General features: G+C 38.8%; 2 protein-coding genes across 7 annotated transcripts in view; one reads left to right on the top strand and one right to left on the bottom strand.

Annotated features, from left to right (window-relative positions):
• Nucleotides 1-15,738, bottom strand: part of LOC111868281 (testis-expressed protein 2) — a 31,346-nt gene extending 15,608 nt beyond the window's left edge. The window contains exons 1-8 of one of the 6 annotated variants that reach the window (XM_023858791.2): nucleotides 15,631-15,738; nucleotides 14,069-14,141; nucleotides 10,310-10,426; nucleotides 7,643-8,811; nucleotides 5,218-5,456; nucleotides 3,353-3,546; nucleotides 2,181-2,358; nucleotides 798-1,164 (exon numbers count right to left, since the gene is read on the bottom strand). In XM_023858791.2, coding sequence (XP_023714559.1) covers nucleotides 798-1,164; nucleotides 2,181-2,358; nucleotides 3,353-3,546; nucleotides 5,218-5,456; nucleotides 7,643-8,811; nucleotides 10,310-10,426; nucleotides 14,069-14,093 — 2,289 coding nt within the window. In that variant the 5' untranslated portion in view covers nucleotides 14,094-14,141; nucleotides 15,631-15,738. Of the gene's footprint in view, nucleotides 1-797; nucleotides 1,165-2,180; nucleotides 2,359-3,352; nucleotides 3,547-5,217; nucleotides 5,457-7,642; nucleotides 8,812-10,309; nucleotides 10,427-13,725; nucleotides 13,996-14,068; nucleotides 14,142-15,314; nucleotides 15,475-15,567 lie in introns of those variants that run through there. The other 5 variants (XM_023858792.2, XM_023858796.2, XM_023858793.2 and 2 more) reach the window with 5 other exon arrangements.
• Nucleotides 15,739-16,068: 330 nt separating this feature from the next.
• The window catches only part of LOC111868279 (serine/threonine-protein kinase/endoribonuclease IRE1), a 23,844-nt gene continuing 12,008 nt past the window's right edge, over nucleotides 16,069-27,904 (top strand). The window contains exons 1-8 of the mRNA XM_023858790.2: nucleotides 16,069-16,174; nucleotides 17,853-17,973; nucleotides 19,000-19,042; nucleotides 20,519-20,664; nucleotides 20,791-20,919; nucleotides 21,958-22,065; nucleotides 24,306-24,543; nucleotides 26,663-26,964. Of these exons, the coding sequence (XP_023714558.1) occupies nucleotides 16,091-16,174; nucleotides 17,853-17,973; nucleotides 19,000-19,042; nucleotides 20,519-20,664; nucleotides 20,791-20,919; nucleotides 21,958-22,065; nucleotides 24,306-24,543; nucleotides 26,663-26,964 (1,171 nt within the window). The 5' untranslated portion in view covers nucleotides 16,069-16,090. The remainder of the gene's footprint in view (nucleotides 16,175-17,852; nucleotides 17,974-18,999; nucleotides 19,043-20,518; nucleotides 20,665-20,790; nucleotides 20,920-21,957; nucleotides 22,066-24,305; nucleotides 24,544-26,662; nucleotides 26,965-27,904) is intronic.

The raw sequence follows: 27,904 nt of genomic DNA on the forward strand, positions 1-27,904 counted from the left end.
AGAAATCTGCAAACAAATGAAACTACTATAGGAGTCACAATAAGAAGGAAGATGTACAATACAATCACTTACACAGAACAGCGGAGAAGGCTCTGTCATAAGATGGCCCACTCTGACAGAAATGTCAAAGGAAGGTGTATACTAGCACCGATACATATGAGGGCTATTCGGAAAGTAACCTCAATTAATTTGGGCAACTACTGTGGGAGCAGGGGAGAGCTCACACATGCGAGGTAGTGTCATATGACTCGTTGCCTTGTAAATCATCATATAACTGGTCATATAGTGTTTGTTCTTGTCTCTACAGAGTGAGTTATGATGTGTCCTGCGATTGATAATCCCACCAGCTGTGAAATTCGTGCTGTTATCCACTTTCTTCACACTAGAAACATGAGTGCTGCGGAAATCTATCATGAATTACAGGTGGTTTACAGCCAAAATGAGTGAAGGAACTGTAAAACAATGGTGTAGAATGTCCAAAGATGGGCAAACAAATGTTCATGATGAAGAGCGAAGTGGCCGACCATCTATAGTGAGTGGGTGATCTTGTTTCTCTGGGTACTTCAGTTTCCCTTGCCAATTCTCATTCTGACTGTTCCATGTTCATGAATTATCCTACTAACATTATATGTCTTAATACTGACAGCACAGTTAAATAATCAACTTAAATAAATTAATAAAAAAATATACACTGCAAGAGCTGTGTGCACAGCCACGTGTTTATTCTTTAAGGTGTAACTTGTTGAAATGAAGTAAATAAATAAATAATAAAAACAAACCAAAAGAATAGAACTAACAGAATGCAAATAAACATGGTTGAAAGCAGCATGCATTCTCTTTTCCTTGTTGCTTTTCATTTTATAAGGCAGCACCTCTTGGAACTTGGACATGAATCTCAGGTATTCAAAGTCTCTGGCTTGAAATGATGTGACTGCCATGTAGTCATTGGCCGGTAATGTGAAGGTGAGCCCTGCTTGTAAAGGCGATGCTGTTCCTGTTGAGGGGGAACAGGGCGTGTCTGACGAGGCTTCTGACAGATTATCATCACTTGCAGTTGGGCTGACTATTGCTGAACTGGATATATCGGGTATTATGGAAACAGAGTCTTCCTCGTTACTGTCAGGGGAACGTTTCCGACGAATGACAGCTGCAAATCTTCTATACCTAGAAAAAGGGGCAAAGTAACAGAGAGACTCAGAAAATATATTTAATGAATCAAGCCTTTCGATAAAAGAAGTTATGCAACATTACATCAACAAACTATTCACTTTTGTATCACCCACTACTTACAATTATAATAAAATGATTTATTTTCCTAATATATACAGAAATTATTCCTACAAAATACAATTACATAATAATATAAAATTATTAAAATAATTAATGATATGAAATTAAAAATAACAGGGAAGCCTAGCTGAGAATCAAAGCAACTATGATACCTCAAGTGGCATGTTTGATATGAGATGTCACTCTTCAAATTTTACTGTTCTGCAGTAATGATTTCTGGCAGGGGGAAAACGTAAATAACAATTGCCGTTTTGACCAAGGACACACTAAATTGTGGTATAAATTCTGGAAGGCAAAAGATTTCTTACACTAAATTTATTATGGTATATTTATTAAATTGTAATTGACTCAAGAAATGGGGAAATACCTGTTGTTTATACCGAACTCTGGCTGTGACCAATGCATTATTTTTTGCCAAATGTGGAAACACCAAAATGGGGTTTTGCTGCAATTGTATATTTCATTACTGTGACTTTCAGCATTCACATATTACAATCTATACTCCATTTATTTTAGTCCTTTTACTGTTAAGTTCGCTTAGTGGGGGGTGGAGTCCAACTGGGTCCACTCGGCATGGCCACAGCCACTGATTGGCCTATTGTATCTGTCCCGGGTGATTATGATGATGGAGAATTTGGTGGAATGAAGATTGACAGGGGAAACTGAAGTACTCGGAGAAAACCCGCCCCAGCGCCACTTTGTCCACCACAAATCCCATTTAACTACACCCGTGATTGAACCCGGGCCACAACGCTGGGAAGCCAGCGACTAACCGCTTGAGCTATGGTGCGGCCTTATCATACAGTAACACAATGCTGTAACTTCCATTTCTACACCCCTGGCTTGTCTAGTACAGTTGTAAAGAAACATGCGGTATATAATTATATTACCAATCCTCCTTCTCTCTGTCCGTCCTAGCAAACAGGTACAAACAGTCCTCCATCACTTCATATTTATCAATATGACAGAATGTTTCATCATCACTCTCATCAGCTGGCATATCTGAAATGTCATTAAGATCTTTCGCTTCAGATATTTGGTTAGAAGTGGCATCGTCTTCTTCGTGTCCTATAAGCATCATATACAACTGAGATATGTAAACTAGATATATGCAACAATGACATCATAAGTTTGAGGCGTGTAATTTGAAGAATTTCAGGAATCAAGATGAGAAGGCGAATTTTGTCTATTAGACACATTCTTTTCTTTTCACTGTAATCACAAGTTACAGACCGCACCAGTTACTTTTCCACACTGTACAAAGTGTACCACCCATCCCACCTATCTCCATGACCTTTTACAGTGTGGAGCAGCTAGTAAATTTACTTACAAACTTACATTTAAGCTTTTCAGGACTATTTTTATTAATTTAAAAGAATGCCTTCAATCCCTTCTTACTTATGTTTGATTTTTTAACATTTTTTGAAGGGTGAGGCATAGAGGCCTTGTTTCCTTGTTCCCCCCACCCTCATTATGCTTATCTCTCTCTCCCTCTCTGAGAGAGAGAGAGAGTGGGGGGCAGAGGGTGGGGGGACACAGAGAGAGACACACTTCGATACTGTCTGGCAAATATCCTACAACTCCATTAACTCTAACTCTTAACTAATTGTCCTCCTTATCATATTTTGGCGTGTTCCATGTACAATTGTTCACTTCTGCACTCCAATCGTTTCCATGGGAATATGTTTCTTTGTGAAGGTGTTACTCAGTAATGGCTCCATATATGTGCTTACTAAAAATATGTTACCTAGCAGTGGATGTTGTTTTGATGTTTTGCCCAGTAATGGGTCTACATGCTACGATACATTTCTCTCTTAAATAAATCGACATTATGCCCAGTATATTATGAAAAATAGTGAAGAATACATTTTAAAAATATGTGTACCCCACTGGAGCTGTCCATTCCATTTGCCTCATGCATTAACATTCCTAAATTTACAAGTACTGCAAAAAAATCTAAAAAATCTCAGAGAAGATTAAAATGACAGGGAACAGTAAATCAGGTCTTCGTGGGTTTAAGATAGTCAAGCTACTGCAAGAACCATCCTATTATTCGACTTACCAGCCTCAGATTTGGAATGCTGACTAGACGGATTATCTGGTATCTCATCCATGAACTCATCTGTAACCGAGTCTGGAAATTTAAGACTTGGGTCATCTCGTTCCTCCTTCTCATGACTCTCAAGGATGTCCTCAAATCTCACTTTTGCATTATGGTTCAAGATAATGCAGATTGGGTACTTCTTGCTCCAAAGTCTGTTAGAAATAAAGAAAGTCAGGAATATATTTAAGAAAGCAGTCTTCTGGGATTTGGCACCGTGTATATGTGGTGTTAACCGACGTTTTGGAGGAACGTATCGCCTTCATCGTCAGGGTAGAAGAAAAAATATATAAGAAATCTGCAAGTGAAGAGACTGTGAAAACCGGCAAAGCTCTTCGCTTGCAGATTTCTTATATTTTTTATTCTACCCTGAAGATGGAGGCGATACGTTCCGCCGAAACGTCGGTTAACACCACATATACACGGTGCCAAATCCCAGAAGACTGCTTTCTTCATAGTCACCGCCGTGAAAGCCTCAAATCTTACACAATATATTTAAGCTCTTAAACCTGCTATATTCTGTTGTACACACTTTTACACGACACCTGTTTAACTTACAGTACATCCCACAGGATACTACTTAGTTACTTACTTGTGGAGCTGAACCCTTCTTGAGGAGCCACCAATTCTGCAACTACTCAAGAATTTCCCAGTATTTTATGTAATCTGAAGGTTCATTACCATGTTCACAAGAGCTCTCCATTGGTGTCTATCCTGAGACAGATCAACCCAATCCATACCATCCCATCCTATCTCTCTAAGATCCATTTTAATATTGTCCACCCACCTATGCCTTGCTCTTCCCAGTGGTCTTTTTCCTTCCGGCTTTCCCATCAATATCCTATATGTATTCCTCTTCTAGGGATGTTAGAAATATTAATTACCAATCTACAGAAACAGGATGATTAGAACAGATTCCATTTTATGCTTACCGTAACAGGCTAAATGTGGCTAATATGAAACAGTATGATGATTATGATACTTAACTTTAATTTAAACAATGAACATGGTCATAACACTGTAGTTTTTTTTTCTTTTTTAGTTTCTTGGGGCAGGGTGAGACTGAGTCCACTTGGCATGTCGGCAACTGTTTGGCCTATTGTACCAGCCCTCAATGATAGATGATGATGAGTGTGGAGCAGTCGGTGGAATGATAATTTGTAGGGGAAACCAAAGTACTTGGCGAAAACCTGCCCCAGTGCCACTTTGTCCACTACAAATCCCACATGACCTGACCCGGGCTCAAACATGGGCTGCTGTGGTGGTAGAAGCAGGCGAATAACCGTCTGAGCTATGGCACGGCCTGTCGTAACCCATAACACTATTCTGTGAAGTGTTTGATACTGGATAATTTCTGAATAACATGAATATCCTGTTCCTGCCTCATCTTTATGAACATAAGAGAAAATAACTGCATTACTTCTTTTAAATACATAAAATATCATCATAAATTACTATCTAGTACATTTCTTAGCACATAATATATATGAACAATTTTTATGGAGCAATAAAAGAGCCAAAAGTTTGGTACTATCTTCTTCAGTGTCATGCCATGTAGTTTGGTGGAAGTTAATTGACATTTTAGAGGACCCCGCTACCTCAGTTTTCTTCTACCATGCAATGAAGGCAGCAGGTTTCAGCAAAAAAATTGGTACATTTCTACCAGACTACATGGTACCACATCCCAAAAGCAGTAATATTCATATATGCTGTTGTGAAAAATCTCAGATTTTACATGATAAAAGTTGTCTGGTTAGAAATATAAATAATTTTATAATCTTAAACCCCACTCACGAAACTTTCTCCCGTTTACGACATGTTCTCACCTTCTCCTGGTCAGTCTTTCTGGCAAAAGTTTCAGGATACAGTTTTCTATGCTGTAAATTCGTTGATGATAAAATTTCAATTTATGGGCACGTTCATTCCACATGGCTCGCTTAGGAACCCGAAACTTCGTATGAGAAATTCTAAGAGTTGTTCCTTCAAGTCGGATATACACAGACTCGGTGTCATGTATGTGATATGTCTCTGGGTTGTATTCACTTCGATATTCATTCATCCATCCCTTAAGAAATAAATAATTATGACACACAGCATAATTTATGCAAGTCTAATTTCAGAAAAAAACATTATTTAACTTTACATCTTGGACAGTGATCTAAGTAAATGTAGAATACAGTACTATGTAATCAGTTGCAGCAACCCATTCTTTCATGATTATGGTCCACTTATGTCATGCCATGAAGTTTGGTAAATGGGTATGAAAGCTTTTGAGAACACTGCTGCCTCCATCTTCAGGGTAGAAGAGCTCCCTTTTACTGTGAAGTTGGAGGTGGCAGGATCCTCTGAAACACTAGTAGCTACCTACCCAACTACAAAGTATCACATCCCAGAAGACTGTAATACTGATAATTACAGATGTGAAAATGCTGAATCTCATAATCCATTCCTTGTTAAGCACGCTACTACTGAATCTTATGGATTTACTTGTTCACCTCCTTGTTCAGTAATGATTAGCAACAAGACTGACATGAAATTTTGAATGATCACTAGAGGTGACACCATATTTTCAAACTTTTATTAGTTAAGGCAATTTGAATATCTGAGACAGGACTATTCTACATTCCTTTAATGTAGGGTCATGAAGTTTAATATGGGGTGCTCATAGAAACATACATAAATTTAAGAATATTGTAGCGTATTGGGTGTGTCACGCTACCAATAGATTCAGGTAGGCCTCACGTGTATAGGTCTCATCCCACTTCTGACACCAATGTAGCGTGTATAAGTCTTATCCCACTTCTGACACCAATGTAGCGTGTTTTGAGTTCAAACTTTGTCGGTCACGTGTATAGGTCTCATCCCACTCCTGACACCAATGTAGCGTGTTTTGTGTGTCTGTCACGCTACAAATAAGTTCACGCCGTCGTTTGGCATAGCGAGTTTATTCCTCGCTCGTTTACACACACTTTACAACCATTTACAACTTGCAGTGTCACAATCACTGCTTACAATAACTCAGCGATGCTGGACTATCTCTTCTGGCGGTTATCCCAAGACTGACTTCCAAGATGGCTCGATCACGACTGGATTCTTAGCTGGCTCGATGAAGACTGAAGACTTCTCGTCGAAACTGGGCTTTTATAACCTTGGCCGCTGTTAGGCAACGAACCCTTTGTTATAACCATGTAGACTCCTGTTAGAACTACAATGGAGCAATTGTTGTCTCCTCTGTAACGGTCTATTCTAGCGTTTCCATAGCAGTGACTCTTCTGGATTGCAAACACGTTACAATATTTTGCTCAAGATGGAAAATACAAACAAGAGAGGTCTTAAAAATGTACATGACTTACTTACTTCTAGTTTTAAAATCAACAAGTGATCATAGTTATACAAGTGAAGTTTTGTATGACAACAGATTATAAACGTATCTATGAATTTTGTATCAGACATTTGTAAAGCCCCCTCCTTGGTGTCTCCACCTTATCGTGGTGAGGGGGTTTGAGTATGCCAAGGACCCTGAGAGCTATACCAGCGGTAGCGTAGCTACTGGCAGGGCCNCGCTCGTTTACACACACTTTACAACCATTTACAACTTGCAGTGTCACAATCACTGCTTACAATAACTCAGCGATGCTGGACTATCTCTTCTGGCGGTTATCCCAAGACTGACTTCCAAGATGGCTCGATCACGACTGGATTCTTAGCTGGCTCGATGAAGACTGAAGACTTCTCGTCGAAACTGGGCTTTTATAACCTTGGCCGCTGTTAGGCAACGAACCCTTTGTTATAACNGTTGTACTGCGATGTGGAAAGCAAATGGAAAAACTACCACATTATCACTTTTCCTGGATAGTCTCTTTCCAAAAACAGAAGATCGCATTAAGTGGAGAAACTGTTTTGGAAGAGACTGTGGACCTGTCGTCTGACAGATTACTGATGATGATGATGATTTGTAAAGCTAAACATTTCTGAACAAGAGGCATGAGTTTGAGGTCAGCTGTGCTATTATGCTGCTTACTTACTGAACATTTTATTATTATTCTGCTTTATAAAAACAAAAAAGTTAAAAATTAATAATTCCAAATTTTGAAATCTGTTAAGTATTTCTATTATCCTCTATTCACAAAAGTTATATTAACAGAATAGGGAAACTTAATTTTCCCACATCCATTTGACATACAGACGTTAACTTTCTACTTTTATTGTACCAAGCTAAAAATGACAAAATTAAAGAAACATGTGACCTACTTCATACTTATTCAGCTGATGATATTCCTTTATTGCAGGTACTTCCAGTATTGGCACCTTCGTATAATCTGGAATACTGAATTTCTTATCAATCTGAAGACAACTCTCATCTGAATTATGTGACTTGGTAGGATTAATCAGATGTACAATCCAAGCATACACAACAGCAACTCCAATGGAAACAGCAATTCCATTTATAAAACCTGATATGTACGGTGAAAGAGGAATCATAAAATATATAAAAATCCCTATAAATGGAAGGAGTTTCTTTCCCCAGAATCGAAGCCTGAAGATTAAAGATGTTTTACGTTGTTTTGTATTAAGTGGTGGGGAAGTTACAGGAAAAGGTTGCCGATAATCTGTTGTCGGGATGTCTTGCTCGTCAGGTTCTATGACATTCAAGTTCATCTCCTCGTTAACTTCTACGCCAGACTCTACTTCTGCCTCAATGTAAGGATGGGTTTCATCAAGCACAGCTCCACCAGAATCTGCAGTCACCAGTAATTTGTCACGTTTTCTGTTCTGTTTGACAGCCAAAGTGACACCTGCAGTAACTTTCTTTGACTTTCTAGGTGATGTAGGAGCAGACAAATTACCACCAACTTCTGGTAAACTGGATATACTGGGTGCTTCCAAAGAAGCTGATGTAATACTATCTTCATCCTTTTTATCTGTGTCTGGAAATGTTTTCTTTGGGGATCCTTCTTCCTTCTTATCTTTCCTCTTTGCTGGTTTAGTATCTTGACCTTTATTAGAGCATTCTGAAATATCTTCAGAATCACTGTTAATGCTTGAATCATCCTTACCGCTACCACCTCCTACAAGCCTACCTCCTTGTACATTTGACCCGCTTGCAAAAACTGATGCACTAGATCTTCTATCACTTTTCTTTTCACCAAATTTTTCTTCAACTGTCTTTGCAATTTTTCCTTTTATTTCATGGAAAAGTCTCCAGGCGTCGCCACCAGAGGCAGGCAACCCTCCATCAGTCATTCCAGCATCAACGCTAGTTGACCTCTTGCCAAATCCTTTTAAGTATTCTTTCATGGGTGAAGGGTCCCGAGAATGGATGATGCTCGTTGTAGCCGATGCACTTGTGGTAGACGCAGTCTGAACAGTGGTAGTTGCTGTCATCTGTGCACCACTTGTAGAGATACTTGATTCTTCCTCTGAAGAAGACACAACAGAAAAATTACACATTTACTCACATGACACATTAAAGCTTTCAAAGTTCCAACCAAACATTGTGGTCATATGAGTAGCGCGCTTGCTTCACATTTATGAAGTCCTGAGTTCAAATTTTAGCTGGAAGACCAATTATTATGATTGGAGGGTTTTCATGGTTTTCAACAGTCCTGCTGGGAAAATTTTGAAATATGAACTTCAGATCAGCTAAAGACTGCTTCCATCCACAACTTTTTGAATTCATTATTCACTACTCATTCTACATCTGGCACTACACAGTCTGCGGGACTGATAACACCATTACATAAGCCACATGGCCATGCCATCTGGAGTATCGGAATTAAGTGACGGACTGAAACAAAGAAGTGGCAAGTTTATTCATTTGTTAATTTGTAAGGAAAGTTGTTCCAGTGCTTAACTACTTAAGCACTATGCCATGAAGATGTATGGGGGAGTGGATATATAAATCCATGTATCCTTGACCTTTGGCACTAGCTGGAGGTGAGTGGTCAGCTTCACGCCCCAGGCGTTTTAACCACTGTGAAACGGCACTTAGTACCCACTGGACAGAAGCCTGGGTGGGCCCCAGAACCTGTCTGGACATGGAGAGGAGAAAAATCTTTTCCCTACCAGGACTCAAACTCCAAACCCTTGGCCATCCAGCCCATAGCTAGTTGCTATACTGACTGCACTATCCTGGCTCTGTACATACAAGTTAGTATTTATTTAAATTCTTGACTTAAAAATCTAGATGCAGTTTATATACAGAGAAATATTGCATTTTCATGTCATTTTAAGTGTAGGCTACAATGTCTGTGATGAATTCCAGTGTTCCTCTTTACTGTATAGAAATTTGTGGTCTCTCCTGTGTTTCACCTAAAGGATCTTATGTCAAAATCTCGACAGGTCCGTCCTAGTGAATACATTAAGATTAAGGAAGAAGATCTTTGTAAAGTAAAAAGTAAAGTTATCCCTGTATCAGGCTGTGAGACGTTGAGGGTCTCACATTATCTAGACAATCGGCTCAAAGATGGCGGTAAGGTTGTCAGCCTTATGCACCGGCCGCGTTTTACTCCCCAGGAAAATTATTTAATTCATTCCTGGTACTCATTTCTGTTAGAGGTTGAGTCGACCCCAGGGCTATTGTGCGGCTGGAAGGATTTGGTCAATTGAAAAAATCCAATGACCTCATCGGGACTTGAACCCGCGACCTTCCAGCTCATTACAAAATGTAGAGATGTCACAGGAAGGCATCTGGTCTCTACTTTTATTCCCCTTGTCTCGCAAGAATACAAATTCCTCTCACTGTAGGAAGTGGCACTAGCTGATAGCTATTTGGAAACTGAAACGAATGTTTTGTCTGAACAAAACTTCAGTCTAATCATTTAGTTGGAAAAGTCCAATGGTTGAAATACAGATATGTCTTGTTAATGTTGCCAATTAACCATTTCAACTGAAATAACGTCAATAAAAACTTTATACCTTTTTTCTCAGTATCATCATCTGTTTCCTCTGCACTTGGGTATATTTCTTCCAGTTCTTCATCGTCTGCGCGGAAACGGAAGGAAAAGACTGGCACAGAAGTGGTGACTGATTTACCTAAGAAATAAGCAAATTAAAAAGTAATTCTTGTATGATATCTATGAAGCAATCATCACCAATTCTTACATGATCACACACATCACCAGTCTATGATAAAACCTGCTGAATGGAACCAGGCAATGCTTTTTTCCATAAAAACATGTAATCCAGTATCTTCATGCCTGGTTTTAGCCTGAAAGTGGAAACTTATAAGGCACTGGCAGATACAGTATTTCTGATAAATTGTCAGTAGGCATACTCACTGAAGAAAGAACTGGTAACAGGAAACATCAGAGCTACCATACACATGCAGTGAAAGACAATTCTTTACAAATTATTACTTCATAAACTGATCCACTACCATGGAAGATAATAGAGACTACCAATATTTATACAAGCTAAAATGTGTGAGAACAATGGTATATTTCAATGTCAAAGAGTGCTGGGTGCAATGCTGTAAGCTGTGTACCAGTTGTGTCTGCAAACAGCAAACAGCAGAATTCAAGAGTTCTGTCTTCTGGATATACCATCATGTAGTCTGTTGAAAGTCAACTGCTGCTTTGCTGCTCAGCTTATCCTTGAACTCTGAAGATGGAGTTGACATATTACTCCAAAATGTTGGTTGATATTCAACGGACTATGTGGCTGCACCAGGGTACATGGTAGCGTAGTGGTTAAGGTACTATGCTACCAGCCGGAAGGTCGCGGGTTCAAGTCCCGATGAGGTCACTGGATTTTTTTCAATTTACCTTCTGGCCGCACTAGGCCCTGGGGTTTACTCAGCCTCTAACAGAAATGAGTACCAGAAATTAATTAAATGAGTTTCCTGGGGAGTGAAGCGTGGCCGGCGCATAAGGCTGACAACCTTACCGTCATCTTTGAGCCGACTGTCAAGGTAATGTGGGACCCTTAACGTCTCACAACCCTATGGGCCTTCACAGCCTGTTACAGGGAAAGCTTTACTTTTACATGGCTGCACCATAGCACAAGCAGTTAGTTGCTGGCTTCCCACTGTGTCGGCCTGAGTTTGATCCTGGGTCTGGTCAAGTGGGATTTGTGGTGGACAAAGTGGTGCTGGGGCAGGTTTTCTCGAAGTATTTCAGTTTCCCCTGCCAATCAGAGCAATCAATTGCTCTACAATCACCCTCACCTATCATCTGGGGCTGGTACAATAGGCCAGAAGTGGCCGCAGTACAAGGGACTTAGTCCCGCCCCACTGGCAATAAAAGAAAAACGGACTACATCACGTTATATTCCAGAACACAGAACTCTTCATAACCTCTGCTGTAAGAACCTCAAATCCTATAACAGTAAAGTTTGTTGTGATAGCACGGGGTATAAATTTTAGTGTCTACACAGTTGAACACTAAACATTTCAAGTGCTAACCTTATATGGATATTCAGAATACATACGAGGGGGTACCCAAAAGAAACCGAACTTATTTTTTTTAAACTTATTTATTCAAATTTTAAGCACAAACCTTCAATCCCCTTCAAAGTACTCTCCACTTACACTAATACATTTGTCTAGTCTTTTATTCCATTTTTCAAAACATTGTCTAAATTCATCTTTTGGGATGCTTGACAGCGCCTCCGTCGTTTTTTCCTTTCATGTCTCTTTTCATTCGAGGAANGACCAGAACGAGGTTTGTCATCAACTGACATTTCACCATTTTTGAAATGGGAAAACCACTCAAACACTTAGCATCGTCCTTGTACGCCGTTTTTAACATTTCAAGAGTTTCTGTTCCACTTTTCCCGAGCAAAAAGCAGAATTTCACCACCGCACGCTGTTCACGAAAATCAGCCATTGCAAAAATGACGATCACACAAAACAGTTGTCACTATAAACTCTGCCCAAACTAGTCCTTATCTTCTGAAGCAACGGTAGTCGGCTTATCGACTCAAGAATGTTAGCTCTATGTGCTCATAGCGGCAAAACGCAGTACTACAAAAGCTCTGCCCACAAAAAAATTAGTTCGGTTTCTTTTGGGTACCCCATCGTATAGTGAAACGTTTTCTGATTGTCTGGTTCATAATAAATGGATAATATGCTGTCTCAGTGAACACTTATGTGAGACGAGGAGTGTTGATGGCAGCTAGTGATTCAGAGTGAATTTAATGTCTTCTGTGAATGTGAATGTTGCAAGGAAGAGTACTATCTTTTGGGATATAACACCAGGTAGTCTGTTGGAAGTAAACCGATGTTACAGAGGAACACATCATCTCCATCAGATATATGCTTGCCACCTGTTTTCACACTCGTTTCTTGCTTATTTTCTAGCCCTCAAGATGGAGGTGATATGTTTCACTAAAATGTCAGCTGACTTTCAAGAGGCTACATGGTGTTACAACCCACATGACAGCACTCTCCATAATCACTGTTGTAAGAACCTCAAATCGTATATAAATGTTGTAATGTTCAAGTACATAACAGTACAATTGAAACAAGATAAGAACAAAACATTACACCTCTTATAAACTGTATAAATTTATAATCATCCTGCAAAATACATGTATAATCTGGATTTATGGCATCATTTTCTGAGTTGTGACAACGTGTGAGCTTGCAGGTGGACGCTAATGTTTTGGAGGAACACACTATGTTCATCTTTTGGGTCAAAGTAATTAGTATGAGGATGCAGTCAAGATATCCTTGCAGGGTGTCGAGGAATATGGTTCTTCAGAATTAAGAGTAAGGGAGAAATGGTACAGCCCAGTCTAGGCGAATGAGAAAAGTGCAGGAGATACATAAGAAACTGCCACTTCTCAGTAAGGACTATGACAATGAATTGGAGTTCCTCTGAAATGTTTCTATGCACCTACAAGATTACGTGATGTCACAACCCAGCAGAGTAGTCTGAACACTGTTACAAAAACTTGAAAACATACAATCAGGACTGTTTCCTTAATTTGCCATAAATCCCTCTTTTGCTGCAAGACTCCAGAAATGTTTTTAAATGAGATAATGGTAATTCTCACATAAGTACTACAAACTAGTACGCCTGACATCATTCAAAACTGGGAGGGGGGAAAAAAAAGAGTAACACTTTCATGCTCCATGAACCTCAATATTTACTTATTTTAATAAAATATATAAATTTATACAGCCCTAACCCAAGCTTCTTAAAACTTTTGTGCTGAAGATAATAATCATGCAATCTCCAATATAATCAGCCGAGTGAGAGAACATGTATAAGTATTGTAAATGAGCAGAAAATTTAGTTTCCTTTAATACAGAAAATTCCTGGTTAATGTACATAAAGACAGAAAGATAAAAAAAAATAAAGAATGTATAAAAAATTATATATACATACCTTTTAGCATTCCTAGTGTTATTTTGCCAGAGTTGCTTTTTCTTCCACTCATTGCTATGTTACTGGGAAAGTAAGGTTGGTAGGAGGAGAACTTTCAGTTGGCAATGTGCCGTTACTTAGGAATGCTGTTAGGTCAAATAGAAATGAGAAGACCTACAAAGAAAATTGCAAGATGCACACAGGAAGTTAAACTACAAAGCAAGTCTGAAAAATTGAAAGAGAACAATCAATATTAGTAAAATTACTGTATACAAGGATAATCAGTATTAGTAAGCAACAGTGAAATGTTAGGAAGATTAAACCAATGGGAATTGGGAAAGAAGTTAAAATAAATAATACATGCCTCGAGTACATTTGTGTTGTTCCATGTTCTATGAATCTGTACACTTGTTATTGTACTTGCAGCTGTATATGTTCTATAACAGAAAGAGTTAATGTGCTATAGTGTCATTATACCAGACCTCACTCCACCCATGTGCAATAAGACATTTAGTTACAATAAAATTATGAGGCACATAATTTATATGTATAATAAGCTTTTGTGTATGTTCGTAACATTATAAAAGGAATGGTTTCTTCAGGTGTCATGCCCTGCCTCTGGGAGTTAGGTGTTGGTTTGTCACTACAGAGCTTTTGGTGCAATTCCACATGACTTTATGCAAGATCCATGGTGGAGATAGTAGGAAAGCAGCAGATTTTCCTTCCAAGTTTCTTTGGTTTTTCCTGCTAATCATCACTGACAACTGGTCCATACTCATCTATCACTGTTCCATGTCATGTTTGTTAGCCCTGACCATTAACACATTCTCACTTTTTAAGACATCTATGGTTTAAGCTCTGGCCCAGCATTTGGCTGGTTATGGAGTAAGCAAGTTAATATTATTTTGAAACTCAAAACTGAGTCCATATGGAAACTGTTCATACAATTGAATCTAGGTTTCTTTCAGCCTACTGAGAAAATTAATAACCAAATGGTAAATGGCATTAATCTCAGAAAGGTTCTCTTAAAAATATGTTCTCTTTCATTTATCGTTAAAAATGCTATATGCTGTATATTAGTTTCATGTCTTACATTTTGAGACCTTACTCATGGGGCAAAGCCTATCTACCTCAATCCGTGTTTTCAAACATTAATTATACCCTTTATTACAAATAAGGGTTAATATGTACAATCGTATTATATTTAAATTAGGTATTTGAAAACATTATTTCCAAAATTAATCTTAACCATCAATATTCAGAGACAGGCACACGTTTTTTGAAGCTGTCATAAACAATGTCGTTACTAAAAAGACTTGAAACGATTCTGACGATGGTGTATGCTGTACAGAACTATATGGCTTATTTTAGACTTCATCTATCGTCTGGTATAAATAAGACAAAAAACCACAACGTTTCAGAGACTGGATTTGTCTCCGTCCTCAGGTGGTAGGCCCGTTAGAAAGGGCTAGTATCAATCACTGGACAAATCCCGATCAGTAGAGAACAGCCTATAAACACCTGACAACAGGTTCCATTCATTGTCTTATATATACCAGACGATGGATAAAGTCCAAAATAAGTCTTATAGTTCTGTACAATATATTTACCTGTTCAACGTGACAAATCACAAGACGTAAATAGCATTATGGTCTATGCAAAATTTTTTCATGGATTATTATTACGCACTCCAAATATTCTTCAAAATGTGTCAATTTTGTCATAAAGAGATCACGATAACAAAAATATCAAGGGTTATGTTCACAAAAGTTAGAAAATGTGCATCATATATTTCATTAGCAGTACCATTTCCTTTTATACACATTTTCCACATAATCAGCGTGCATACACAACACCACTTACAAGAAAAACCAGGGCTGTAAATGATTCCTCTATAACATTCCACCAAACCCTTTTATAAATTACCTGTCCAGTATACTTCTGACATGAGCAAAATGCCACGACAATCACGACCATAAGTACCGACATTTACGCAGCCTGTTATGTCACGACAGTCACGACCATTGCACAGGAACGCTGTTTTTACAATAACAATACAGGCACAGAAATAATATACTATCTCATGATCAGTGATAGTGTTTTTGTGACACTCGTGCACGTGAATGATGCAAGAATCCTACGTGTTGAAAGTAAACAGCTGAGGCAATTTTATGTGGTGTTTGTTGCTGTTGGTATATTTTGTGGGCCTTCTAAAAGCGAAAACTCTTTAAGCATTGTAATGACTACTGCGTATTCAGCTATATGCTCTTTTTTATTTTCTACGTTGACACTTAAGTGTTTCTGCCCTGTCACGTGTGAATTTGTTAATTATCGGCTGGGCGCTTGTTTTGTGAGTTTCCGGCCTGTCAGCAAATGAAATGGCATTATGTCACACAACATGAGAATAATTTTCACAGTTCTACATATTCTTCTGCCGCTGACAGCTTCAAGGGATGGCCCCATTACAGAGGTAAAATTAGTATGTACGAGCTATGTTAAGTAATGTTAATTTTTACGTAGTTTTAACACATCAGGATGGACGTGCACATATTCCACGGAATGGTTAATGAAGTATGATTACAAGAATGATGCTGTGGCCAAACCCACACTTGTTAACAGTGATTTAGTTAGGTTAGGTTTTGTTGTCTTGTTAATGCCAGTGACAGATGTAACATTTGGTCTCTTTAATCTTTTTTCTTCCTTCTTATCCCTTTTAGGACATTGTGATTTACATGTACATTTACATTTATTTTTCACTTCATGGATCCAATCATCTCCCCGTAGGGTTGGATATAAAACATGTCACATATTACAAATTAATGATGACTACACATCATTCGTCCTTGGTCCAATAAAATATATAATCAGGCCTCACACAGATAGCTCAAGTTGTCAGAATAACACACATAGGTCGTGGAACAATGTATAATTCACGCGCACAGACCATTTATTAACTCTTTAACTTTTGAGCCCCTTGCATGCTCGACAAATTCTTCAATAGAGTAAAATGCGTTCCTTTGCAAATAGTTTCGTAAAACAAACCTAAATTGCTTCTTATCATTTTTTAAAATAGCTCGACTCCTGAATAATACACCCCTCTCTGATAGGATGATAAATGTGTTGAAGGTATATGAAGGTGGTCATTCCTTCTGGTACCAATGACATATACAGAGTTATTGGTTTGAAACTTATCCAAATTATTAACAACAAATGTCATCAATGAGAGCAAAATATACACATGGGGTTGGTAGAATGTCAAGCTTTTTAAACAAATCTCTACATGTATGAGTTGGGCCCATCATTATTCTTATTATTTTCTTTTGCATAACAAAGACCTTATGACTGTCTGATGTATTTCTCCAATATATTATTCCATATTGCACCAATGAATGATAATATGCATAATATATGGCTTTAAGATTATTTATATTTAATATATAGGATAATTTTCGCATTAGAAAACAAACTGTGCTCAACTTGTGAAGCAAAAAATCAATATGTTCCATACAAGTCAGATGATTGTCCAGCTGCAAACCGAGAAATTTTATCGTTTCTACTTCTTTCAGCTTTTTGTTAAAAAACAATGTATATAGAGGGTAGCTCGTAGGTTCTGTTTAACACTAATTGATTATTTTGAAACCACATAAACATGTGATTAAAAACAACATCATATTTTATTCTTAAATTATAGTAGTCTTTAGCTGTGCAAAGAATACTTGTGTCATCTCCAAACATAATAACTTCCAAAATTTTACTTATTTCAAGGGGGAAATCGTTTATGTATATATTAAGAGTAAGGGTCCCAACACTGATCCCTGAGGCACACCACATCCAACAATTTCCCAGTTAGAATAATATTTATTATTTATATAATTTAATTCCACTGCATGTTTGTCAAAACAATTTCAAGTTATTCATATATCATGATATAAGCTTAAGAAAGGAAAAATGTGTGATAACATGAAATATGTGTACTATTGAAATAGTCTGCTCAACTGTTTGTGTATAGGAATGTTGCTGAGCAGTAGGTCTCACATGTGAGAATATGTTATAAACCTTTCAGTGATTACTTAAATTTGATTTGTGGAATATGAATCTTTAGATGCAATTGTCAAATAGAAATTCTGTACTGTTACTGTTATTTTCAGGGTTCTAGCAAAAATCCAGTCCAGGAATGGGATGACCCACTCCTTTTGCTCTCAACACTGGATGGCTCCTTTTATGGAGTTGGACAAAAAACAGGATACATTAAATGGACATTGAAGGATGGTAAATTTTGAGTGCTCTGTAAACTCTCTAAAAGAATTTAGAGATGTGGGATTTGTGGGGGGGTTTTCTGTCAGTTCTCATTCCACCAACTGCTCATGTTCATTAATCATCGTAGTCCTGATATTGATGCTGTTGTTAAATAATCAGTGTAAATAAAAATCAAAGACCTGGGGGGGCGGATCCTTTAAACCATTTCAGATTCAGAGTATTGTTAATCGTCAGTTGGTTTTTCCTCCCATCAGTTTGTATGAAATAACTCTGCACCTGCTATTCTCTCTGTATTTGGTACCCAGACTTTGTTTAAGATTAGTAAAAAAAAGTAAAGTCTCTGTGCTTAATTAATTAAGCACCGTGCCATGATGACATGTTAGAGAGTGGAGGTATAGCTCCACCATTCTTGATCTCAGCACAAGATTGAGGTGAGTAGTAAGCTTCATACCTTTGCTGCATTACGCCTGCTATCCATCGGATAGAATGCTAGGTGGGCCCTAGAGCCAGTCTGGTTTAAGATTTGTAAATTGTTAGAAAGAGACTCTCAGCAACATTTAATGGTAAATATGCCATAATTATTTTTACTTTCTTCTTAATAAAATTGAATGATATATCTCATCATCTGTAACACCTGTATTTGGTTAATAATTAAATACCCATTAAAGCAAGTGTCACATAACTTCGAACAAGGCCAAGCGTAACCTTGAATGCGCAGAAGAAAAATTTCAGATGAGGTGGCCCCCTGTCACTTCTCACACCCTCGAACCACCCCCTTGTCTGAAATTTTTCTTCTGCGCATTCAAGGTTACTCTTGGCCTTGTTCGAAGTTACGTGATACTTGCTTTATACCCATGGCTGCACTATCCCAGAGACTTCAAAATTCTTGTTGTAAATTGAAATTGACAGAAATGCATGTCATGAATGTAGAGGTGAAAGATGGAAGCAAAGATATTAAAGTTGTGGAGGTTAAAGGCCAAAACATTTAGTGGTTTATAAATCTTGAATGTATATTCCTTTGAATTTGAATCGTTGCAGAACCTGCTGTCAAAGTGCCTGTGGATACTACAAAAGCCATCATGTGAGTTTTATAGCCTAACAACATTTCATTAATCGTACCTTGAATTGTAATTGTGTAAATATAGGTATAGTAGTTCACAGTTGTACAAAATGAGTATTCTTTTCAATAAAAATAGATTCCATAACTGTTGTAATGTAATCATTTTTAGTCATTAACGTTCGCACTGAGGAAAATGGCATATAAGCCACGTACTTGAGTTACCACATTTGTGTCTCCTTGAGTTCCCTGTTATGTTCTAACTGAAGATATTAATAATAGTTACGATGGGTGGTAGGACTACTTACAGGACACTGTCACCTCAAAGGACACCTGTTCAAACTGGGACTGAGTGATAGTCCCACTTGTGAGAGGTGTCAGAAGATGAAACAGCCACACATATCCTGTGCGAATGTGAGGCCTTAGCTTAGTTTTGATTATGTCACTTGGGCCAGTACTTCATGGAACCAAGTGACTATTTTGACGCCCCCACGTCCAAGATCCTGCACTTCATCCGAAGCGTGGGGTTGCTGAGGGAATAATTAAAAAAGTGGAAGTACAATAGACCTAAGGTTACGGTGCAAGGGCCGAGAACGCCTACCCCTCATATATTCTATTGTATTCTATTAATAATAATGAAGGAAATGTGGAGCGTTCTTGCATTTATACCTGTGCACCACATCTTTCAGCAGATCTAATTTTCAGCAGTGCTTTTGCCCCAGAAAATGTAACAGAAAGCCCAATATTTATCTAATTTACCGCTAATAGCTGCATATGAGTAATGATAATAGAACTGCTTTGTTGTTAGGTGGAAGAATTAATAAAATGTTATATGTTCAGTGTTCAGTTAAAATACTGAATGCCCATTGGAGAGAAACTAGGTGAAATTGTCTCATGCTGGGTATGTCACACGACAAATAACTTCACACCGTCAAGGATGTAGCGAATATTTATTATGCTTCACTTCTGCGCTCACACGCTTTACAATTATTATCACTTTCGGTATCACAATTATTGCTTCCACTATATCTTGGCCAATACTAGACTGCTTTCGGCGGCGGCCTTCTTAAGACTATCTTGGCGAATGCATTACCTTCTTATATATCTGCGGCCGTTGCTACACAGTGAACCTTCTGTTGTAACCGTGGAGACTCACTGTTAGAATTACAATACTGCTGTTGTTACTTCCTACAGAACGGTCTGTTATTGCATTCCCAAGGAAGTAACCCTTCCGGATTCCAAACACATGACATTATCATTTCACAAGCAGTCCAGGAGTCTGTGGCTTGGTTAGATGTGAACACCCAACACTTCCATATGCGTGACTCAACAATTTACAGGATTCTCTAAGATGATCACACTGTAGGTGAAAGACATCAGATCAAAATTATTAGATCTTATATTGTAACAGAAGCTTTATTTAGACATGCAACACCATTGGTTTGTGACTTATAATCTATGCAACATCTCAGGTCACAATGTCTGTTATTCTGTTTTCAGTCCTCTGTTCTTGCCAGATCCTAAAGATGGATCATTGTATATGCTTAGGAGTTCCGACAGAGAAGCTCTTAAAAAGTTACCATTCACTATACCGCAATTGGTTGCATCATCACCTTGTAGGAGTAGCGATGGTATTCTGTACACAGGTATGATCAGGAATGATGGCATATGTGTAAAATTTCAGCATACATGTAAAATATTCATGTTAGAACACCAGGTAGTTTTCTTATGTTTAATTTCTTAAACCAAAATTTAGTTATTTTTTTCTCTAGGAAAAAAAATTGATACGTGGTTTGCCATGGACCCAAATACAGGCGTCAAACAAGAGATTTTAAGTTTCAACAAGCCAGATAAAACTTGTCCCCTTGAATCTTCTGATGTTATATTCATAGGAAGAACTGGTAAGTATTTGGGAGACCTGGTCATAGAAGGGAGAATAGTAAAATGAATCTTAAAGAAATTTGGGTGAAAGGGAGAAAAGTAAAGCTATCCCTGTAACAAGCCATGGAGGCCCATAGGGTTGTGGGATGTCAAGGCTCCGACATCTTCTAGACAGTTGGTGGTGAGGTTATCAGCCTTACGCACTGGCTGCCCTTTAACCCCCAGGAAGATTCCCGGTACTCATTTCTGTCGGGCTGAGTTGATCCCAGGGCCATAGTGCAGCTAGAAGGATTAGGTTAACTGGAAAGTCCAATGACAGTGGGAATCAAACCCATGATCTTCCGACTTGTAGCATAGTGCCTCAACCAACCATGCTACCGCGTGCCCCAAAGAAATGTGGGTAAGGATGCAAATTAGATTCAGCTTATTCAGGATAGCATCCAGTAGCAGATCACATGAACCTTTGGGTTCGATAAGAGGCAGCTGAATGGCAATTAACTTCTGAAGAAGGATTTTCACTCCTTGGAGTTAGTTTAATGTATTTAATTGCAGGATATCAGTTCATATTTTCTTTCTTTTGGAGCTGTGCTAATCTGGCAGGGGCATAGGGAGGATATGCAAAAGGAAAAGACACGTCATAACTGCACAGACGGTAGCAGTCAGTTGGTATATGTGATCATAAAAATGTACATTAGTTCTTAACATTAAAAGAGCTGATTTTAGAATATTCAGATTTGTGATCACTGCTATAGTCAAGTTAATAAAAGAATCAATACACATTTTCCCTTATCTATCGGCCTAGCAGTCACCACCCCTCTGTGTGCCTGCCCCTCTCCCATCATCTGTTACCCTGTACAGGCAATATGGGGTGGGTATTTTAGGGGACTGATGACTAACTTTCAGTTTCATTACACATGACATCCTTTCATTGCGTCTACTATAGTAATAAGGCCGATGTTCTATTACATGAAATATGACTGTAATATTTAGAATGCTTACATTCGTGTTTTTTGTTGATGTGCATTCATTAATTTTGTTTTCTTCTTCATTCATTGCAGAATACAACATAATGATGTTTGATAGTAAACAAAAGGAAAGAAGGTGGAATGTCACATTTTGTGATTACTCCTCAAACGTTATGGATGCTGAAGCACTAAATAATTATGGTACAAAAATAAATTTTAAGATATTAGGTAGCATTAGTTTGTAACGCCATATCAAAAAATTTTGTGAATGTATATAACATAAAGAATTGTCAATAAATTCTAGTTTCAGATTTAAAAATATATTCCTTTGCACATGGTAAAAGAATATTAGTTTATGATGCTGAAAATAAATCTACTCTTTTGCCTAAGCAACTTACCAACTGAATTTATGTAATAGTGGACATATGTACTTCTGGAGAAAGAGTTTTCCTTCTGGGATGGAAAAGTGTCTGGTATCCATCTTGTTCATAGTCTAAGAAGCTTATTTCACAGTACGCTTCTCAGACTTTGAGTAGTGAGCAAGGTCATCTAGAATGTGACGCTGTGTAATATGATATGTACCAATATTTGAGAGGAACTTATTTATAGAACTACACAGCATGACATCTCAGAACACTGCAATTTTGAAGCTGCTGAATTTATCTTTATGAAATAATTGGTATTAATTTATCTAGCAGATTTTCAAAATATATGCAAATTTGTATCACATCGTTCATAAAATGACTAGCAGAAATACCTGTTCTTTGCCTCAGATGTGGTTTCTTTCATCAGTACCAAAATATGCCCCCCCCCAAAAAAAGAGGCGAGAATAATAGTAAGAATAAGCAGAAGCAATAGTAAAGCTATCCCTGTAACAGGCCATGGAGGCCCATAGGGTTGTGAGATGTTGAGGTTTCCACATTATCTAGACAATCAGCTCAAATACGGCGGTAATGTTGTCAGTCTTACGCACCGGCCGCCCTTTACCCCCAGGAAGATTCCTAGTACTCATTTCTGTTAGAAGTTAAGTCGACCCCAGGGCCATAGTGTGGCTGGAAGGATTAGGTCAACTGAAAAATCCAAAGACCTCATCGGAGTTGAACCTGTGACCTTCTGGCTTGTAGCATATTGCTTCAACAAACTATGTCACTGTGTGCCCCACCACAATATGTAGAGGCTAACACTTCTGGTTCTTCAGTAAAACTGCAGAACTATCAAAAACATCCTTATTTTTGGTATAAGGACTACACCAAATAATCTGTTACCACACATTTTTATAACCATCCATCAGAGCACAAGGCACTGTAATCAGTGACACACATGGCATAACAATTAAAATGAAGATGGAAATGGGAAGGGGAGACTTCTCAATAAATTAATATACTGTCAGATTTAAAAAAGAATTGAAATTCACCCACAGAGAAATGTTCATAGTACACAGTAATTATATGTATTTCTTTTTATTGTTAGTGGGGTGGGACTAAGTCCCTTATACTGTGGCCACTTTTGGCCTATTGTACCAGCCCCAGATGATGGGTGAGGGTGATTGTGGAGCAATTGGTGGAATGAAGATTGGCAGGGGAAACCGAAGTACTCGGAGAAAACCTTCCCCACCATCACTTTGTCCACCACTTGACCAGACCTGGCATCAAACCCAGGCCACCGTGGTGGGAAGCCAGCAACTAACCGCTTGAGCTATGGCGTGGCCTAATTTCATGTAAATATGTAAACTGCTTCCTGTACTAGAGAAGATATTGGTGACTGAATAACATCCACAAGGAAATATTTTTGATTACAATATTTAAGCATAAAAATTATGTAGACTGAATTATACATGAAATGAAATCAAAATCTTCATCACTGTATTTAAAGATAAAGGTTGGAAGTAATTCAGAGTTTAGTGATGTAATTAAAAAAACTGGGAATGAGGATTTGAATTGTATCCAGAAATCATTAATGTACACTTTCCCATCACTCTAGCAGCCTCAGCTATCTTGTGTTCTGACAATTTACAATGAATTTCACATCTTTGAGTGTTTCTCATTTTGTCCCTGGTAGAAAAGAGGAAACTGACAGAATAAAAACAGGAAAGTTCACAGATATATTTCACAATGTGATGGATTTGGACCTACCATTAACCGTGGAACATTATTTATTGTTGACAAATTCTAATCCTTTAGGCATTTGGGCAAAAAGGATTTCAAGAGTGACATATTTAATGATGTGACTTGTTCAAGTTTTACTGCTGTAGCAATTATGAATGCTAAATGAATGAATGAATTTTATATGGGAAACATAATCTCATGTTGTCTTTCCCATAACCTAAATTTCTCTGTGATAAAAGTAATGAATATTTTTTGTAAAGAAAATGGATTCTTAATATGGTATTGTTAAAGATATTTCACTAATTCAGACACACACAACTTATTTTTTTTTTCTAGAATTTGTTCACTTCACTGCTAGCTCAACAGGACGCACCGTCAGTCTGGATCGGAGAGTGGGTACATTTCTGTGGGAACAAAATTATGGATCCCCAGTGATTGCCATGTATCTGCTTCAGAATGATGGCCTTGTATCTGTGCCATTCACAAGTGTCGCGGAGGAGACACTGGATCACCTTGTAATGCAGTTCACATCATCCACAGACCAGATTAGAGTCAGCGATAAAATGAATTTATAGTATGTATGCTAAAGTTATGCATGCCCGGGATCTATTCCCCATCCAACCATTCATTCATTACCTTACAATTTGCAACTTAGTTCATGTACAAAGCGGCCTCTGTAGTCTAGAGGTAACGTTCCCACCTCATGACTCATAGTACACGGGTTCAAATACCCGGCGGAGGTCGTCGAATTTTTAAGGGCGGAAAAAGTTAGGCAACAAGTCCTCCGGGAGGGACTTTAAGCCGTGGGTCCCGTGTCGTAGCTTTACGACACGTAAAAGAACCTCATATCTCCAAAGGAGGTCACTGAGCCAAATTAACGGACGTTTCCCGCCCAACAGCAGTCTCTAATACCTCTGGTAGATGGGGGAAGCATTATAGATACCTCTCAGCTAGTAGAGCCAGTCTCGCTGGCTGGGCGGGACTGATGGTAAGCACCAGTACCGGTAGGATATAGAGACTGGTAGAAATCATAGAGGGAAGCACAGTGGACCAATACAGGTCTCAGTGCATGGCGAAACCCACCCTCTCCAATAACTAACTAACTAGTTCATGTACAACAGAGACTGAAATATGTATGGTTTGAAAGAAAGTGAGCTGGGATAGCGTAGTTGGTATAGTGACTAGCTCTGGGTTGGATGACCAAGAGTTTGGAATTTGAGTCCCGTTAGGGTCAAGAATTTTCTCCATGTCATCCAGACTGGCTCTGGCGTCCACCCAGTTGAAAAAATCCACCTCATTGGGACTCCAACCTGTGACCTTCCAGCTTGTAGCATAGAGCCTCAACCAACTACGCTACCTGTGCCCCCATAATTTTGGATATATTAATCTTTGTCTGGAAAATGTTGCCCACGTAGTCCATCTTTCATAGGCCCAAAGAGATGGAAGTCTGAAGGTGCTAAATCGGGGCTATAAGGTGGATGTGGTAGGACAGTCCAGCCAAACTTTGTAATGTGGGTGGTGGTCGCCAAATTGGTATGGGGTCTAGCATTATCGTGTTGCAAGCGAAAGGTTGTCTGCTTCTCTGGCCTGACTCGGGAAATGAGGGCTTTCAGCTTAGTCATTGTCATCTTGTAGCATTCAGAATTGACCGTCTCACCAGGCTCCAGGAAATCCAACAAAATCACACCCCCCCTATCCCAAAAGACCGTGCACATCACTTTCCCTGCTGATGGCTGTGTCCTGAACTTCTTTTTTCTTGGGGAATCTGGATGTCGCCACTCTATGGACTGTCTTTTTGATTCCGGCTCATAGTGGTGACACCATGTCTCATCTCCGGTAACGATGCTGTCCAAAAACTTGTCATCTTTAGCCCCAAACTGGTGCAACAGGTCCTGACAGACTTCCATTCGATGAGTTTTGTGGTCCTGTGTAAGCATCCGCGGGACCCACCTGGAACAAACTTTGCGATAATCCAGCTTCCCCAACATCGTTTCCAATGCATTACGGCCGATATTAAGCCGTGCACACAGTTCCCTGGTCGTTATCCACCGATCTGTACGGATGAGGTGCTGTTCATTGTGAGGAGTGGCATCTGAGCAGGGACGCCCAGGGCGCAGTTTGTCGTGCACTTCAATTTCACCACTGTTGAAACGCACTACCCACCGCCTCACTGTGCTGACATCCACTGTATCGTCTCTGTACACCTTTAGCAAGCGGCGATGGATGTCAGTGGGTGCAATTTGTTCGGCAGTGAGAAATTCAATAACACATCTTTTTCATACGCACTTCCATGTCAGACACCATTTTGGTAGACTGCTCTGCTGTTGCTATCTGTCGCACGACAACCAAACTAGCAGTATATTAGCGGGAAGGTTCAACGTTTACTACAACACCACCAACATCCAGCTCAGACATTACATTAACACAAAAAAATGGGAGGCATTATATATGGAACACCCTTCATATAATAGTTACAGGAACATGTCTGCTGTGTTTCCAGAGCTTATATACTTCACTTGTCACTGTGCTAAGTGGTGTAATAATCCATGGTGTATGTTATAAATGGTCAAAATATTGACTGTGCAAATAGTACTCTGTATTCAGTTTCTGTACGTTAACAAAGTATACAATTTAAACAGTGTCCTATGATGAATGTTGTGTTATTGTTTTATTTTTTTTTTTGTCTTTTACAGCCCAACACTTTATATTGGAGAACATCTTCATGGGTTGTATGCACTTCCTTCTTTGGTTGATCAAAACACAGTAACAATTGGTCCAGCACAGACCGGTATTCTGCTTCTAGAAGGCCCATCCCATTCACAGTCCCACCAGGTGCCAACACTGCACTACCACGACAGCGGTAGTAGTCCAGGACTGCCTTTGCCTGGTCACAATGTGAGGCTATCACAGCCCTCGGATCATGTTAATGTTCCATTGACATTTCAAAGTTTGCCAAAGGAAGAAAATGACTTCATTGCACCATTAATAATTTTAGGTGAGTAATACTTCTTTCACTCATGGAGCTGAGAACCTTCTTGAGAAGCCACCAGTTGTGCAGCTACTCAAGAATTTCCCAGCATTTTATGGAACTGAAAGGTTCATTTCCGTGTTCAGAAGAACGCTCTACTGGTCCCTATCCTCAGCCAGATCAATCTATATCATCCCATCTCTCTAAGATCCATCTTAATCTTGTCCACCCACCTACAGCTTATTCCCAGTGGTCTCTTTTTCTTCTGGCTTTCCCACCAATATCCTATATGCATTCCTCTTCTCCCCCCATTTGTGCTACAAGCCTGGCCCATCTAATCTTCCATGACTCGATAATTCTAATTATGCTTGGAAAGAGTACAAGTTATGAAGCTCCTCATTATGCAGTTTTCTCCAACCTTCTGTCACTTCATCTCTCTTTGGTCCAAATTTCACATCCATACAGAACCACAGGCAAAATTATAGTTTTGTATAATCTGATTTTTAAGTTTCTAGACAGCAGATGTGAAGACAAAAGGTTTTGGACTGAATGGTAGCAAGCATTCCCCGAGTTCAGTCTCCTCTTAATTTCCTCCTGAATTAGGTTTTGATTTGTTATTATCATTCCCAAATATCTGAACTGTGCCACATTTTCAAAACATCTGTTAGCTATCTTTATGTCATGATTTTGCCCTGCATTTTGGTGACGAGACAGCAACATATATTTGGTTTACTCTTGTTTACATCCAGACTAACATCCTTATGAGTGTAGTAATACTTCTTTCAGGTGTTTTAAATATGGTGGGGTAATAATAAGATGGCCGGTCATGGTAGCCGAGCGGTCTAAGGCATGCACTGTCTTCGCTCGCTTGGAAGCTGGGATTGTGGGTTCAAATCCCACTCAGGGCATGGATGTTTGTGTGCGTTTTTCTGTGTTTGTCTACAGGTAGAGGCCTTGCGACGAGCTG

The sequence above is a fragment of the Cryptotermes secundus genome, unplaced genomic scaffold (genome assembly GCF_002891405.2).
Source record: "Cryptotermes secundus unplaced genomic scaffold, Csec_1.0 scaffold1003, whole genome shotgun sequence".
Lineage (NCBI taxonomy): Eukaryota > Metazoa > Arthropoda > Insecta > Blattodea > Kalotermitidae > Cryptotermes > Cryptotermes secundus.